The sequence below is a fragment of the Anastrepha obliqua genome, chromosome 1, assembly GCF_027943255.1.
Source record: "Anastrepha obliqua isolate idAnaObli1 chromosome 1, idAnaObli1_1.0, whole genome shotgun sequence".
Taxonomy (NCBI): Eukaryota; Metazoa; Arthropoda; class Insecta; order Diptera; family Tephritidae; genus Anastrepha; species Anastrepha obliqua.
The window spans coordinates 20927262-20944048 of record NC_072892.1 but is presented as its reverse complement, the minus strand read 5'-3'; the positions used below and the strand labels follow the sequence as shown (position 1 = coordinate 20944048).

Genomic DNA, 16787 nt, shown 5'->3' with positions numbered 1-16787 from the left:
CAGAAATGTACGCACCAATTATTTAAGTAAATGCATCTCTGTAAAAGCGGTCACTCATAAGACACATTTGCAGGTTCAATTAAAATTAATAAATCGATCAATAAAACTTCTAAAACACAAGTCTCATCTCAATTAAAATTAATTGCTTCGCTGATACGCGTTTCTGCAATAATAATTCCTTGAAGACTCTCATCATTGCCGGAGGAAGTTGTGATAAAACCCCTTCGGTGGGGTGATTTAACGGTGAAAATTATTTCTTCTCACATGCAACTTACTCTCTGATGTTGGTAGAGTGCATCTGGTGTAATTAGAACAATTTAAACTCATTTCGTCACAGTAATCAGCTGTTCTTTTGTTTCTTTTTTCATTCACGAACATTCAGAAAATTCATCATAACCTTATCTTTTTAAACCATTGTATTTTTGCCCAACCTTATTTTTTAGAATTTGATTTTTTGGTAGTTTTTGACGTGATAACGTCTTATAATTCGATTTAGCCGGCTGCATGCACGAAAAAATGTGTCGTTACCTTGCTCATTAGTGTTACCTTGCTCATTTGTCGTTACCTTGCTCATTGCCGTTACCTTGAATGAACTGCAAGCGAAAGCGCGGAACGAACAAAGCAAACAAAGCAAACGAACGGCAACGTTCGACATCTTGCTCTCTCCTACTTAAGTGAGCGTATATATTAAAGTGGTGCACAAGTCGACATATATGTGCTTTCAAGTCATTTGCTAAATTCACACAACAATGCAGTGTTTTGTTCTCAACTAACAGTAACAGGCAATAGCAGCTAGAGAGAAAACCAAATCATGCTTTTGTATGACTTGTTTCTCTCTCAGCATTATCACAACACACATATTTCGGCAAGATAGCAAGAAAAGCAATGACACTGAAAGGCAATGAAAAACAATTCAATTCAAACAAGTGAATTGTGTCAAATGTGGATTATTTACTTACATGAATTCCTGATATTTTAAAATCAAATAGGCAGTTAATGTTTGGTATGATGGTTTTGTAGAATAAAAATTAAATTCTGATTAATATTTGAATGTAACTTACACTTTGCCTGCTAATATACACTACGTACATACATACATATGACACCAATTCACACATTGTACTTGATGTCTTTCGGCAAAGCTTGTATGAGAATGTTTTTCTACCATTGCCATGCAAGCATATAAGCAGCGTCGTGCAATTCGTGCACTGTCGATAGAGCCGAAGTAGTATTGCTTGTTGAAGACAGTTTTTCTTCGTTGCTGTTCAAGTTGTGTGCCTACATTGCTTTTTGTCTTCACAAACAGTGTCACATGCAATGTGTGACTTGTTGCTTTGTAATAAGCAAGTCATTTGTGCACCACTTTAGTATATATGTATGTATATGCGCATATGTACATATATAAATTCACGTATTTGTATTTGCATATGCCTTCTTATTGATTATTATTAATTTGATTTACTTGAAGAATTTAAAATAAAACCAAGTTTGTTAAAAATACCTGTTGTTTTAATGTTATTATTATTTTTTGACGTGATAACATCTTATAATTCTATGTAGCCGGCTGCACGCACCAAAAAATGCGTCGTTATCTTACTCATGCGTCGTTACCTTGCTTGAACAGCATGTTATGTTATGTTATGTTATGTTATGTTATGCTATGTTATGTTATGTTATGTTATGTTATGTTATGTTATGTTATGTTATGTTATGTTATGTTATGTTATGTTATGTTATGTTATGTTATGTTATGTTGTGTTATGTTATGTTATGTTATGTTATGTTATGTTTTGTTATGTTATGTTATGTTAATGTTAACTCATTCTTTATATCCATACAAAATATCTATCAAACAAATAAAATTAAAATTTTCTTTTGAAAAATGCAACCATTCAATCAGTATTTTCTTATGACGTTATCACGTTAAACTATCGTCAGTAAACCGACTTTACAGACAATCTCTTTTTTTTAATATTTTAATATATTTTACATCAGTAATATCTTGTTTTTCCTTTAAACAAAAATTATGCGATAATAAAAGTGAAGATGGAATCGATTACAATAAGCTTTTAATTTGGCCGTACTGAACGTTATTAGCATAGTATGGTAACCATTTGCTTTTTTAATTGATTTTAATAATTTTATGGTCATAAAGTTGTGGTCAATAAAACTTAGCTGTGGCAACCTTAAGCATTTCTAGTGAAAACAAGAACGACAACTTCCTACTGCTTTCCAACAACTTCACTCTTTTGTCAGTTAATTATTTCTAACATTTTCCCTTTTAAAAGAGGGAGAATCGTGTTTCTATTACCAATTTGAAATAAATACCCTCGCTTTATTATTAATTAAGTAACAACGATCGAAAGCAAAGTAGGTGCAAGAATCGGAAGCAACAACTTTCTAAGTACAGCATTTTCACTTCCTTTCCTTGGATCACATAACTATATTGCATATTGTATTATCTTCATGTATAAAATTAATATGAAATATGTAAATTGCATTTCAGTAATTATGGAGTTAACGTTAGAAATATGGTTGTGGATATCAATTGTAATTTTGGCTCATGCTGGTGTATACGTGTTCGTGATGAATAAGCGAGCAAAACGGCTGGTAGGCCGTCATGTGGTTGTTACTGGTGGGTCGCGCGGCATTGGACTTTGTCTGGCTGTGGAATGTGCAATGAAGGGAGCTAATGTAACGGTAATTGCACGTAATGAAAAATTACTTAGTAAGTTTGATTGACATTATAAATGTGTGTAGCTGCTAAAGTACTACAAAAACTCTTATCTTATCTTACTAGGTGGTGCTGTAGCGCTCATGGATGTTATACGCCAAGTGCCCGATCAAAAATTTCAGTACCGTTGCCTTGATATCAGTACTAACTATGACGAAGTCGCATGTGCGCTTAATGAAGTAGAAAAGACTTTAGGAGATATCTATATGCTAGTTAATTGTGCTGGTATGGCGATTTGCGGCGTCTATGAAGATGTGTCTGAGGCAGATGCGCGCAAACTAATGGATATCAATTATTGGGGAAGTTACAATTGCACCCGCTACGTACTGCCCAAAATGAAGGCAGCTAGAGAAGGTATAATTGTGTTTACCTCATCATTAGCGGCTCTCTTTGGGATTTATGGTTATGGACCATATACGGCTTCAAAATATGCTGTACGTGGCATGGCCGAAACGATCGCCATGGAAACACGTCACCTGGGGATATTAGTCACATTGGCATTGCCAGCGGATACAGATACGCCTGGTTTCGAAAACGAAGAGAAAACAAAGCCAAAGGAAACAAAAATTATATCCGGTGGCGGGGGCTTAGCAGAACCACAGCAGGTTGCGAAACGTATACTTCACGATGCTTTGGTAAGTTGTAAGAATATTGAGTTTATTTTCTGTGTAATTCCTTAAACTTAACATACCTCTTTCAGCGCGGTAACTTTATATCAATATTAGGGGTGGAAAGTTGGTTCCTTACACTCCTAGGAGGTGGCCTTTTCCGCTGGGGCGGTTTCTTTCAAAATATTCTGCATGCATTATTGCTGGGCCCACTACGCATAATTGGCTGCTTTTTGCATTTGCACTTTGAACGGATCATAAAGAATTGTGCAAAGGAAAAGAAGGAGTGATGTGGTGAATATATCACCGATACATAACATTTTTTTTATTTATTTCATAAACGCATTTATTAATTTTATATACTTAAAATTACGCTTAATTACCCACTTAATTACTTGTATTCAATTAGGGTGCCTTTTTAAGAAATTTTGAAGCAAACATAAATTCGCAAAAATTTTATGTGCTCCACTAATGTAATTTTCAGAACAATAAAAATATCAAAAATTAGCCAAAGATTAATCCATCTACAAAGTAAAAAAAAAAACTTTTTTATATCTTATAAAATATTATAAGTATGTCGATGTTGGTGGAAGAGGAAATTGTTTAATAAAGTTTTAATTTTGGATAACTCAGATTTACGGAACAGTTTTTTTACTAAACTAAAACTAAGGGCTCAATGCCGTTAAGTTACACTATTTCAAAATTAATTAAAAATAAGTTAAAAAACGACCCAAGTATTTTATACCCTTTAATTTAGGCCTAGGTTTTCGGAGAAGCAAAGGCGTAAAATTCTAAAAAAGAATACCTTTTACGAACGAAACTAAAATTAATATGATTGTTCCTGATGGGAAGATTTGTGTGCATCATGAATATAACCAAGAGTTAAATTCCCAGTACACAAAAAGGAGCGTAAAGCATGGTGGGGATAACTTGAAAGTTTGGGGATCATTTTCTTGGAATGAAGTTGACCAATAGTGAAAATAAATGGCAATATGGATAAGCTTGCCTATCTTGATATTTTCAAAAATACGATGGAGCCATATTACTTCGAGTTCATGGCATTAAACTGATTATTCATGCATGAAAACGATCACAGGCATACAGCAAAAGTAGTGAAAAATTGGATTTCTAAAAAAAAAAACTGCAGTTCTGGATTGGCCAGCACAAAGTTCCAAACTTGACCCCATAGAAAATCTGTGGAACGATTTTAAGATTAACGTTGAGCAAAAAAATTTAAAAATGCTAATGAACTAAGCAAGGAGTACAGGAAAAGTGGAAATCTATTCCTTTGATAAGATGCCAAAAGTTAATAGAAAGATTACTTCGTAAGGGTGTAGCAGTTTTAAAAGAGAATGAATACTCAACAAAATACTAATCAGTTAAGCAATTACATAAGCAAATAATACTTTTTTTTGCATTTCAGTTCCGTTTTTCGAGTTCCTTATAATTATAGATATTGAATTATTATTGTTTGTACATTTTTTCTGATAATACTGAAATAAAGGAAAAGATTTGTGTGAAAATAACTGTTTTACTAAATCACTAGACACTTATTAATAAACAAAATGCAATTAACATATTATTTCAATAAAGTGGCAGTACCAGCCATTATTTGTCAAAGTTTATTTTCGTCGTCCATTAATTTTTACATTTTAGTTATTAAAATAGTGAAATAATAAACGATATTTAAAAATAAATATGTTGCTGAAAATATAAAGAAATGTAATTAGTGTTCAAGTGATACTAATACTACAATTTCAGTAATTGATACAATGAGAAATTAGTGATACAAAACACCAACTTTACGGGAACCCGAGTTGTAAAATAAATACCACACTCTTCATTAATTGATTGAATAAAAAAATGTTTTTTTTTCAAATGGATTACCAAAAATATACTGAAAAACTGAGCGCTGATCTTAAACGGCATAAAGTGGTATCGCATCCCATGATTCAATTATTATTGAATCATGATCGTATCCCATAAACAAAAAAAATTTCTACGAACTGGCGTCCCTTTTTATTAAAGCAAGTGGCAACTTTATTGTATTTCAAATCCTACCGTTGGCAATATCGCACATATAGTATATGTCTTGTCAGTGTCTGTCACGTTGCGTGCGGAGTTTCGAATTATTGTGAAAATAAGACAAAAAAGGTTGAAATTTAGTGAAATCTTTGCAGAACTGACAAATTTCTGTTTAAAATTATATATTGTGTGATTTGTGGTATACTAAGACTTTCCAATTGAACCGTGGTTGGTGGGTTTACTGGTCCCGTATTGCGGTCACAGCTGCGCATCGTATTGAACTCGGAGCATAGAAAACTAGTTTGCTAGTGGCGTCATGGACAATCATGTAACAATGGATAGACGTTTTACTTTGAATATGACGCATTTGTCTAATCCTATCGCAGAATCGACATGTGTTAATTTGAATGGCACCGCAACGACTGGCGCCATTGGTGAAAGAAGCAAGTAAGGAATCAGAGTCATTGCCAACATATTTATTTTAATGATTACATTTTTAATTATTCATAGTGGTGCTGTTCAATTCCGCTGGGGAGGTAGCCCCATAAGTCCAAAAAATCGTAGCAATTCAATAACTTGTTTGAACAACAATAGTGCGATGCATAAAAGTAGATCAACAGCGACGCAGCGTGCCAGAATGAACCTCAGTAAAATTGATCCTAGGTAATCTAACCTGCGACAAAATGATAGCACATAAACATTTTGATTATTATAAGTTTTTGAATGCTCACTGTTTTTGTATAAAAGTATATATGGTTTTTGTTATTTTTTTTTTTTTGCTATATTTTTATACAAAAATAATAAATATTCAAAAAATGTTAAAATTTGTAAAAATATTTAAGTGCCATTATTTGCCAAATTTTCTTATTTTTAATGTCGCTTTAGCCATTAATATTATAAATAACCCTGGCATGGCCTCTTCTGACATCAAAATTGTTTTGATACAAATTTCTTAGAGTATATGCTGATGTTCAGAGCCGTGGGTTGGTGTCCCGTATCGTACAATATCATGAAAATGGCGCACGTTTAAATCGCAGTATGTCAGCAGGTAATCTGTACAGCAAATCTGGTCAATCTTCTATAGCGCAATTGCAAAAAACTGAGTTACCCTATAGAGCAACACAGCAAAATGTATCGATAACACGAATTGCACCACCAAGTAAGTTTAAGAATGCATTTGGAACGCTAACTACATACTTTTAATTGAATCCTTTTTAATTTTCAGAGAAATCTGTTTTCTATGGTAACACTCTTTCAAGCTTATTGCGTTCAAATTCTGTGATTAGTGTACAGAAGAGTGATGAAGAGATCTCATGTGAAAATCGACCTATTTTGCATCCGCCTCCAACGGAGAATGAATTGGCTCCAACTCGAAGTGTACTCGACGTTCTTAAGGAGATCTCACGCAAACGCATAAACAGTGATGTAAGTGTACAATGAAATAAATTCTTAGATGTAATTAGCAACGTTTTCAATATCTATTATGTTCAGGATGCAGATGGTATCCATGATACGAATAAGAAATACTGCAACCAAGATTGTAACGATTCACCTTACGAACAGCCAGCACCTACGGGGGACCTGATGAAAATGGGTATGCATAGCGGTTTGGTCACTTCAACAATGACTACTGCCGTGCAGAGTTATAAAAGACAACGGGAGCATATAGTAGCCCCACAAGAGTACCCACTACACTATACTCAGAACAGTGTAACAAGTGGGACTACAGTTAAGAACACAAATTCGCCAAAGCAAACGCAACGTTCGCCAGAGCAAACTGCAAAAAAGCGACTTTGTAGCTATAATAATGATATTACTAGTTCACTTAGCTCAAGCCTCATACATGCAAACAAGCGCAAATTTTATGAACAGCAGCGCTCATCGATCCAGAACTCATCACCATCCAGGGTTGAAGAGTATGAAACACAAAAATCAAAGATACAACGCCAACAATGCGACTTACGTTTCCAGCAGGTAGCAAAAAGTTTGAGCTGTACGCCAATTGTGCCGGTATCAACGATACCGTTATCTCAAAGCGACACCATGATGGTACCTTCGAAATATACAGAAAAAACGTCTGAAATATCTGCGGAAACAACAGATGTGCTCAAACGCACCGTGTCAGAACCCCCTCTGGTGTCTAGCAAAATTTACAGTAAACCGAAAATAACTCTTTTCAATCGTAACTACAATGAATCTGGTAACTCCAATCAAATGAACCGTACTGATGAAGCAGTTGTAGAAAACAGCACTAATTTAGATGAGGGTGAATGCGCTGATATACAATTCGTGAAACCGAAAAAGAGTTCTGCGATAATAAATAAAAAGAATCCATTAATTGAACGAACACAAAAATCGAAATTAGCAATGATGCTGAGTGGTTTGCGCGGGGAAATTTATCAGGGCGAGGAAGGTGACGATGAAGTCGACAAACTATTGAATAAGATGCCAGATGACGCTACAAAACAAATCAAACCTATTGGTTCTAAGGAGAACACGGCTAGTAAAGTATCTACTACATCCAGTTCAACTGCAACCACAAGCACAACATCTACAGTTACTAATTTTACAATGAAAGCCCCAAATAAATCAGTAATTACACCACCAGATGCAACAGTTTCTACAAAACTTGTGCCCAATACCACTGTGAAGACAATAAACTCACCGACTAGTTCAGCTACAGCAAGTAGCTCTACTTCATCTCTTGCTACCAGCCCAACAATGGCATCTTCTACCCTTGGAGGTTTCAAATTAACACCCTCGGCGAACACACAAAGCAGCGCAGCCACAACAAATGTGTCACCATCAACGTCAGGTGCTACCGCAAAGTCTACTTCGCCTTTGGTTGGCATAAAATTAACACCTCAAAAGGCTACACTCAACTTTGCTAATACAAACATAGCAGCGCCTACTTTTAATTTCAACGCCACTTCTACAGCAACTACCGAAGGCACCAAATCAGTTGCGGGCACAATAGCAACTGGTATTGGAGCTGTACCTCAGCTTCAGGGATTTTCATTCGGCGCCCCAATAAAAAGCACTACATCTAGCGATACTGCGACTAATGCAACATTAACAACTACTGCACCGACGTCAACTAGTGTAGTGATGACAACAGCTACAATTACAAAACTAGACAGCATTGATGGATTTAAATTTGGAGCAACAAAGAATCCAGAGCTTTCAACAGGGGCACCCACAGTAACTGCTCCAACTGCATTTGCCAGCTTTGCCGCAACTGTAGCATCAACTTCGTCGCAAGGAAGCACAGAAGCACCCAAACAAATATTCACTTTCGGCACTGCTCCCACTAGCACACCCGCAGGGATTGTGAAACCAACTTTCAATTTTGGTGGCAGTGCAACGCCTGCAGTCACAACTACTGTTGCTTCCAACACTTTCACTTTCGGTGCAGCCGCAAAAACAACAACTGCCACTTCAGCCTCGGCTCCTCCGACGGCAGGCCAGGTGACAACAGCTGCTCCTCAAACTTTAAGTTTGTTTGGCGGAGGAGCGACGAATAATGCATTTACAGCGCCGACGTCATCGGCTACAAAGCCGATTGCTTTTGGAGCGGCCTCTATGACAACTCAAACGACTACTGCGGCCGCCACAAACTCTACGTTTTCATTTGGTAGTGTTGCCACAGCTACAACCAATTCAGGAACCCTTGCTGGAGCTGCAACCAATCTTTTCTCTTTTGGTGGCCAAAAATCAACCACAGCAACTAGCACTGCAACAGCTACAATCGCAACACCTTTCTCTTTTAGCGCCGGCACACAAAATACTCCAACAACTGTGAACACAACAAACGCAAATACCAATAAGCCAGTCTTCAGTTTCGGTGGTGTTGGGGAGAGTGGTGTTAACCCACTTGGTGGTGCAACTAAGACAAACTCTTCAAGCGGAAATCTGTTCGCATTTGGTAGCGCTCCTGCAGCAAGCGACAGCAAGTTGTTTGGTAACAATAGTGCAGGTACCAACAGCTTGCAAGCAGCGGCTCCCACCACGACTCAACCGGGCACTTTTACATTTGGTGCAGTTGCGGGTCAAGGAGCAACTCCGGCATTCGGTGCTAGTGTGACATCTTCAACACCTGCATTCGGTGCTAGTGTGACATCTTCAACACCTACATTCGGAGTAACTAGTATATCATCTACAACGCCTTTCTCCTTCGCTGCCAACAATGCCCAAAAATCTGCATCAGCGCCTTCTGCAGGACCTACCACCGCCGCTCCCGCAGGCGGTTTTAGTTTTGGAACAGCCACTACTGGTGCAGCCACCAGTAGCAACACACCGTCGAGCAATATATTCGGCTCAGCAACTGCGGCGCTACCCAATCAGACAGCGCCCGCATCCAATACAGGCATGGCCAAACCTGCATTTAACTTTGGTGGTACCAGCACAAACATTACTGATGCCAGCAAATCTATATTCGGTGGTGCCACGACAAACGCGGGAAGCACCACCAGCGGTAACAACACCTTCAGTGCACTTGCAGCCGCCAGTAGCAATCAAACTAATAAATCATTTAGTTTTGGCGCCAGCACGGCCATAAGCAACAACGCTGCACCTAATCCCTTTGCCGCTGCAACAAGTAAACCGGCAGCCGGTGGTTTCTCATTCTCCGCCACTACAGCGGCGAATAAGGCTGTAGTTTCACCCCCAACATTGGCATCCAATGCCACACAGTTTGCATTCGGAGGTACTGCTAACTCCGGTTCAGCTGCGTCCACCAGCGCCGCTCCATTTAGTTTCGGTAGCACTAATAGTGATGCAACAACTAACAAAACATTCACGTTCGGCAGTAGCGGTAATATTCCTGCTGCACTTGGTGCGAACGCAAGTAGTATATTTGGAGGAGCTGCACAAGGCGTTGGTAACTCACAACAAACTCCTGCTCCTGCATTTAGTTTTTCAGCTGGCACTTCAACTGCTGCTACGCCAGCGGCAGGCGCTGCACCTTCTGCTGTTGCAAATATATTTGCAGCACCTGGTGGCATTAGCAGTGGTGCTGCTGAACGTCCGATACGTCGTGCGACCCGTCGTCTGCAGAAAACTTAAACAATTGCAAGGACAACTTCGATTTCGTATGTAAATGACAAAAGAATAGGTAAAAATAAATATTTTATTATTTCATTAATTTATTTAAATATCGGAACAATACATTTTTCTTTGACAAATTTACATTTGTTGTTACTCGACTACGGTACATAAGTTAAAAATAAAAAGATACACTTATTTTTGTTACAGGAAGTTAGTTTAGACAAAATGGAAACAATTGCAAACCTCAAATAAACTCAATAAAGGCGATTATATATATGTATGCAACCTAAAGCAGTGTTTTATTATGGAATGATCTACAAATAGTAAACTAGGAGAATATTTGAAGTGGGTGAGCAATGTTTTTTATGAATTAAATACGTGGTGTTGTGTATTATTTCTTAAAGTACTGCAGCGGCACTGCAATATACCGATGGTGGTATAATAAATAAAATACATATATACTTAATTAACAAAATTTATATGTAAATACGAAGAATATAATAAATATATATGTGGGTATTTGTAGTTTTTCGACAAAACAACCCATCTTCTCAGTTTAGCAGGTTTTGCTATTGGAACAATGAATCTTTCGCAAGGAAATTTTAAATTTCGATTAAAATGAATTCCTGAGGTGCAGCTATGAATGATTAAAATCCATTAAGTATAGCACTGGAAATCAGCAAATTAGTGCATAACAGGTTGTTTTGTCGTAAATCCTAATATGGTATATGCGAAGATTTCTATGTTAAAAATATCTGTATATACAAGAATATATAGGCAAACATAATGCAATACGTCCACTTGTGATCATTACTGCATAATCTAATAATTGTCACTGGAAATGTATTTTAACATTGTTTTGGTATGTTTGAATTGTATGCCCTCAGTGGCGTTCAACACTTCATTAATGAAACTTTCAGAATTGTGAATAGTAGTGCCGCCCAGTATTACTTTGTAGCCCACATTATTAAGCTGATGCACCGCTAGTGCCTCTTCATACGTAGCGCCACCAACCATAAACACGACCACCTCTTGCGGTGGGCGACGGAATGGCACAAGTTCAGAGTTAATCGCCGGATACATTGGATCTAGTTCACGACCCTTAAAAACCTCCTCTAATGTTTCTTTGATCAGCGGCGAGTGCTGTGTGAAAACATTCTCCACGCCTTTTAAGCCCTACAGAAGAGAAAATTATTAAAATCGATTCACACTTTTTCGTATTATTTTTTTAACCTTAATTAAATTACGCGTCAGCTTAACTGCATCGGAAATGCGTACTAAATTGAAAATCTCTCCCTGCCGCATATGCGTACCCGCATATTCAATTAAACTGGGCACAATTGCTGTGCGGCCGCCACGCGTTTTAATGATTTGCAACAGACTGGAAGTATCACAATTTGCGTGACGTTCATATCGTAGCGCATAGAGTGCCACCAATTTGATGGCATCATCCACTGAAATGCGTTCATCGGCTATAATTTTTCGTATGCGTTGTAGCTGTGCCGAGTGTTCGGCTTTACAGGCTACTTCCTGTTCCAGCTCGGATACCTCGAAAAGATTTCGTTTCGACGTGAGTGCCGATAATTCACCCATTATGCAAAGATGTTTTTGTACTGTGCCGGACATTTTTTTGAACTGTGGATAGGTTTCAATGAAATTCTTCATATCAGCTATACTTTCCACCTTCCTTTGATCCTTGGCTTTACGCTGAAACTCCTCCATTAGATTTTTTATTGTCGAACCGATTTCACCGAAATTTGCATACATATTTTTACCGTAGAACTCGTCCTGATCACCAGACAACACCAATTCCTTATAATCCTTCGGTATGCCGTTTATGTTGGATAGATCGACGCGATTGTTATGTATGCCCAGCAGTTCATGAACCATTGCTTGGTAAGTCCATTGATGCAACAATGGCGAGACAGGATCGTCACGACGATCTAATATAAGCAGTAACGGTGGCGCAGCACCATTCTCGTGTGTGCGTGAAAAATCAAAAAGGCTCGATTCTTTGCAAATTTGCTCATATATTTGTTTTGCCAATGTTTGCGCCATTGCCGAACCGGCACGATAACGTATGACCGGATTAAGCTTCAGCGATAATAGTACAGCCAATACGCCCTGTACAGTGCGACCGAGTGCCTCAGGTAACCAATTGAGTCGATTAATGCTGCAATTTATATTGAGCGAAAACAAATTCGGATTAACGCAAAGATAGTCAGCGTACACTTCTTTCACCTCGCGTACTGACTCACTTTCATCGCATTCAGCCAGGTATTTAATATCGGTACGTGGAATTATGTTACTGAAATCTACAAAAAAGAATTAATGAATATGCAGTGAAATATATATCATTACTTACAAATAAAATAAGATCCGTACTTGGGGCTGCGAAGTTCATCGGCTAGTAGCAGCACATTTTGTTTTGTAGGTCTAATGAATACGATGCATTTTAGGTTCTTCATGCGTTCATTGGAACGCCCCGAATCGAGTCGCTCAAACAAGTACACCTCACGTTGTAGCATGTCCGATTGGCTGAAAGCCATTGATATTATGCTTGTCTACAGGTGATATTAGAATTAATTAAAATAAATTTGCTGCTCAAATATTTAAACGATATGCGTGTTATGTGCGTACCGTATCTTTGTCCAGCAGTATGGTCTTCATGCCTGGCCCTGATTCATTACACATTTTCTCTACATACAACTTTATGGCTGTTATTAAATTCATTTCGATTGATTTTAGACACAAATTTAAAACTTTTAATGCTTTCGTTGGCTGGAATTTGTAGCCCTATCAAATAAATGTTATCTATGAAATAAATAAGAATAAACATATGTTCTCAGAAAATATTCACGATCTTAGGCGGACCCTACACGTACGAGCATGATGATAGAAACAAGATTGCGCCCATCAGAGCGTACGTGACGTCACGTTTGCTGAGTTGTGCAGTATTGCCAACCATTTGCTCTTCGCAATAAATTTACTGCTTTTTTATACCGAAAATGCGAAAATTTTGAAGTTTCGTGTTTGTTTCTTTTTTTTAATTTAAAGCTACCAAAACTTTAAGTTAAAAAACAAACTATATTATTAAACAAAAAAAAGGTTAAAAAAGGTCACTCTGAGAAGATTTTAGTGCTAATGAAAATTTTTTTACTCTTATAAAATTTGATAATTTGAAAGTGCAAATTTAATTTTTGGCTCCATTTAAGGTTATGCAAAAATATTAAATGCCCCTCTCTCAACTCTTCTTCAGATTGAAAACCTTTTTACACATTTTAAAAAGCGTTTGAATTTAATTAATGCGAATAAAAACCATAGGAGTGTAATCGTTTCTTCCGGTCCTCAATCCTTGCTGGGACATAAGGCATCATAAGGTGGATTCATAGTAAAAATAAGCAACAAAATACCAGAAAATATCGAAGAAACCATAACGACATTTTTACAAAAAGAGTACCTTATCTAGTTACATAATTTCAAATATAGCAAAAAAGTCGTTCCCTTAACAAAAGAGTCTCGCTTAACAAAAAAACCTCATAAATTAAATTGAACATAAGCATGACACATTTATTTAAAAAAAAAACGCACATTTTAAAGACAATTTGTCACGCATACAAAAGTGATTCAATAAAAATTTGTTGGGTTATTTTCTTTGAATGGGCATTTTAATGCGTTTTTATATCCAAAGCTAGGCAACACCGCAGTAGCGAGAGAGAGATTTGACTGCCGAAAGCAGAAGAACACCAACAACACCTGCACTCGCGGGCAATGCCACCAGATGTTAAAAAAAGTAAAGCTAAATAAAACTGAGTGAATTATTTAAATAATTATTAAAAAATGTATATTTTACAAAATTATAAACATGACATTTTAATTAGAACAACTAGAAAAATATCATGAAGAAAGAACTAAAACTCCGAGACAAAAAATTATAAAAATAACAAAAAAAATGCTAAATCAAGTTACGAAAATGGTAATCTGGCCATACTGGAGCTAAAACCACGTAACTAGTTGTCAAATTCGCTGAGAGCAAAGTAACGGGACCACTATAGGCGCCATCTCATTATTCTTTCCATCATGCGTACGAGCACCAATTTCTCGTCAGTAGTTACTAATTGTTGTTGTGTGAGGTTCAGAGCTTGAAAAATGGAACAGGAAAATTAAAAAAAAATGCTCGTCGTTTTTTATCGTCTACACTGAAATGATGGAAAAATTGTTCCAGCTCATTTCACACTCATTCTCAAAGATAACGTTCCAACAGTAACGAAGCAACATGAGTAGTGGCTGAGCAGATTTTTTTTAGATCACAAACACGATCTAATTTTTTGACGACCTCTGTTGTAAGCAAATAGCTGTCATATCCCTTATTACGTCAGAAAATCAGCTGATTCCTTCAAATTTGCTGAGAACCGGTTATTTATTTATAGTTTATTAAATATTTTTTTCTACGCATGCAGATATGTATATAATAAAGTTCTCCCAACTTTGACGCTGTTTCACGCTTTGCTTCTGCTTTCATTTCAGACAGTTTAAAGCCTCTCTTGACTTTATCGAGGAAAAAAAAATAATTAACCAATAAATTCGTCGTTTCATCATTTTACTTTCCCTACAATTTAAAATTTCAGTTTGCTTTTGACGGCTGCAATTTTTGTCAAACAAACAACTGTAAAAGTAACGTAACAATTTGGAATAATATAAAATAAACAAATCTTTATCCATGCCGACATGTTACCTTTAATCATTCACATTCCTTTTATATGTAAAACATAATTAAGGTACTCCATTACCTTCCATGTGGTTATGCTACCGGCAACTTAGCCTCATTAAGAATCAACGATTGTGAGGTGAACTTCGGCTGTCACGTCACTTGGGAGATTCAGCCGAATTCTGCACGAACATTCCACATGTATTTACACAGTCGTCCAATCAGCCGTTATGCAGATAGCAACGAAGCAACATGAGCGGAAATTGTGTTGAATTTTTTGTTATATTACTAACCGAACCGTATATCAGCTCACATGCATTTACACACTCGTAAATCAATCGTTGTTTAGATAGCCCCGAAGCTATATGAGTGAGATTGTGTTGATTAGTTTTCATATATGAGTAACCAATCTTATCGGGAGCCAAAATTTGCATAATTATTTCACACCCGTCCAATCAGTTATTGTTCAGACGGCGGCAAAGTATCATTGTTTGATACTTTTCGTATATCACTAACACAGGCTAAATTTTGTTAAACACTTGTCAAGGGACATCAGCCAATCAGTGTTTTAAGTGTTTTTTGGCGAAAAATGTCATCTGCATTAACATTGCGAAAATAAATGTTGCGTATTTCATATGAAAATATAACAAGAAAATTCAACACTCGCACACATTATATATTATTATATTATAATAAAACATGTGTATATAGATTGAATACAATGGACTCACGTCTGGTATTTGTAAGATTGAATATTTTATTTGTGTACACAAATAAGCTGTATAACGTTTACCCTTACTTTTAAAAAATGGGTGGAAAATGATACGCATTTGTCTTGTGAGAGTTTAACAATTTGAGAAAAGAACCGTAATAATACGTTCACATATAAGTAGATGACCTCCATTTTCGTGCCTAACTTCTAGTCCTTAATTAAAAAGCAAGATTTCGGATACAAAATTTCTCTCCCAAAATCTGAGATTATTAAATAATAATAAATTAATAACCATACTTTTTGACATACAACACTGTGTTTTCTGTGTAAAGATCATTATTTTTACGAGTGTAAAGAAACTAAAAACATCAAAATATTCCACCAAAATAATTTCTATGAAGAAAAACTTTTCACAACGTATTGACACTTGATTGTCACACACCAAAAAAATTTCATGAATTATTATTAAAGAACAAATTTAACTTAATTCTTGATTTTTTCGAATTGTTCAGCACGATGAATATACGAATACTAAAGTTGAACAATATATTTTTCTTGTTACAACCTGTTTACTAAAAAGCAACCTAAATCATTTTAATTTGTTGGAGCGTGTACACATTGCATTATTCCTCTGATAGCTTGATAGAGTTGTATTTGATAGTACGTAATCTGAAAATACACATTTTAAGTTTCGTACATCTATAACTAGATAATTGAAAGACACTTAAATTTAATGTAATAGTTCAACGTTAAAACACATCTTAGTTAAAATCAAATTCTGACTTCAAATCGTTTTTAAAATTCTGGCAATCATGGATATGTTAAAGCTGAAATGAGAGAGAACAGACCAATTCATACGAAAAGGAAAAATTTATTCGGCAATATAAAGAAATACCAGTATTTTAGTTAGTTCACCCTGTGACAGCTGATTTTTATTTACATTTAGAAATGAGA

At 36.3% G+C, this 16787-nt stretch overlaps 3 protein-coding genes across 5 annotated transcripts; 2 read left to right on the top strand and 1 right to left on the bottom strand.

The window, feature by feature from the left end:
* The first annotated feature begins 2185 nt into the window (after window positions 1-2185).
* On the top strand, window positions 2186-3980 carry LOC129235662 (3-ketodihydrosphingosine reductase). 2 transcript variants are annotated; one of them, XM_054869624.1, is made up of 4 exons: window positions 2186-2370; window positions 2507-2728; window positions 2801-3369; window positions 3435-3980. In XM_054869624.1, the coding sequence occupies exons 2-4, from the start codon at window positions 2512-2514 to the stop codon at window positions 3630-3632; spliced, it is 984 nt and encodes a 327-aa protein (XP_054725599.1). In that variant the 5' UTR covers window positions 2186-2370; window positions 2507-2511; the 3' UTR covers window positions 3633-3980. The 2 variants fall into 2 exon arrangements, with proteins under 2 accessions (XP_054725599.1, XP_054725598.1); XM_054869623.1 differs by having other exon boundaries at window positions 2186-2404.
* Window positions 3981-5435: 1455 nt separating this feature from the next.
* On the top strand, window positions 5436-10704 carry LOC129241195 (mucin-5AC). 2 transcript variants are annotated; one of them, XM_054877420.1, is made up of 6 exons: window positions 5436-5814; window positions 5878-6030; window positions 6324-6526; window positions 6593-6792; window positions 6859-9463; window positions 9497-10704. In XM_054877420.1, the coding sequence occupies exons 1-6, from the start codon at window positions 5684-5686 to the stop codon at window positions 10429-10431; spliced, it is 4227 nt and encodes a 1408-aa protein (XP_054733395.1). In that variant the 5' UTR covers window positions 5436-5683; the 3' UTR covers window positions 10432-10704. The 2 variants fall into 2 exon arrangements, with proteins under 2 accessions (XP_054733395.1, XP_054733387.1); XM_054877412.1 differs by having other exon boundaries at window positions 6859-10704.
* On the bottom strand, window positions 10492-13253 carry LOC129241209 (vacuolar protein sorting-associated protein 45). Its single transcript, XM_054877433.1, has 4 exons — window positions 13054-13253; window positions 12779-12977; window positions 11647-12728; window positions 10492-11589 (listed from the first exon to the last, which is right to left on the bottom strand). Exons 1-4 carry the CDS (start codon window positions 13144-13146, stop codon window positions 11236-11238), a joined length of 1728 nt encoding a protein of 575 aa, XP_054733408.1. The 5' UTR covers window positions 13147-13253; the 3' UTR covers window positions 10492-11235.
* Window positions 13254-16787: the final 3534 nt, after the last annotated feature.

What these genes read in the sequence shown, in the direction of transcription:
- LOC129241195 (XM_054877412.1), top strand. Translation starts at nt 5,684, where the DNA reads ATGGACAATCATGTAACAATGGATAGACGTTTTACTTTGAATATGACG. An exon ending in CTCAGTAAAATTGATCCTAG is followed by an intron (nt 6,031 to 6,323) that starts GTAATCTAACCT and finishes CAAATTTCTTAG; the next exon opens with AGTATATGCTGATGTTCAGA. An exon ending in AACACGAATTGCACCACCAA is followed by an intron (nt 6,527 to 6,592) that starts GTAAGTTTAAGA and finishes TTTAATTTTCAG; the next exon opens with AGAAATCTGTTTTCTATGGT.
- LOC129235662 (XM_054869624.1), top strand. Translation starts at nt 2,512, where the DNA reads ATGGAGTTAACGTTAGAAATATGGTTGTGGATATCAATTGTAATTTTG. An exon ending in ACGTAATGAAAAATTACTTA is followed by an intron (nt 2,729 to 2,800) that starts GTAAGTTTGATT and finishes TTATCTTACTAG; the next exon opens with GTGGTGCTGTAGCGCTCATG. An exon ending in GTATACTTCACGATGCTTTG is followed by an intron (nt 3,370 to 3,434) that starts GTAAGTTGTAAG and finishes TACCTCTTTCAG; the next exon opens with CGCGGTAACTTTATATCAAT.
- LOC129241209 (XM_054877433.1), bottom strand. Translation starts at nt 13,146, where the DNA reads ATGAATTTAATAACAGCCATAAAGTTGTATGTAGAGAAAATGTGTAAT. An exon ending in GTACGGATCTTATTTTATTT is followed by an intron (nt 12,729 to 12,778) that starts GTAAGTAATGAT and finishes TCTTTTTTGTAG; the next exon opens with ATTTCAGTAACATAATTCCA. An exon ending in TGACGCGTAATTTAATTAAG is followed by an intron (nt 11,590 to 11,646) that starts GTTAAAAAAATA and finishes TCTCTTCTGTAG; the next exon opens with GGCTTAAAAGGCGTGGAGAA.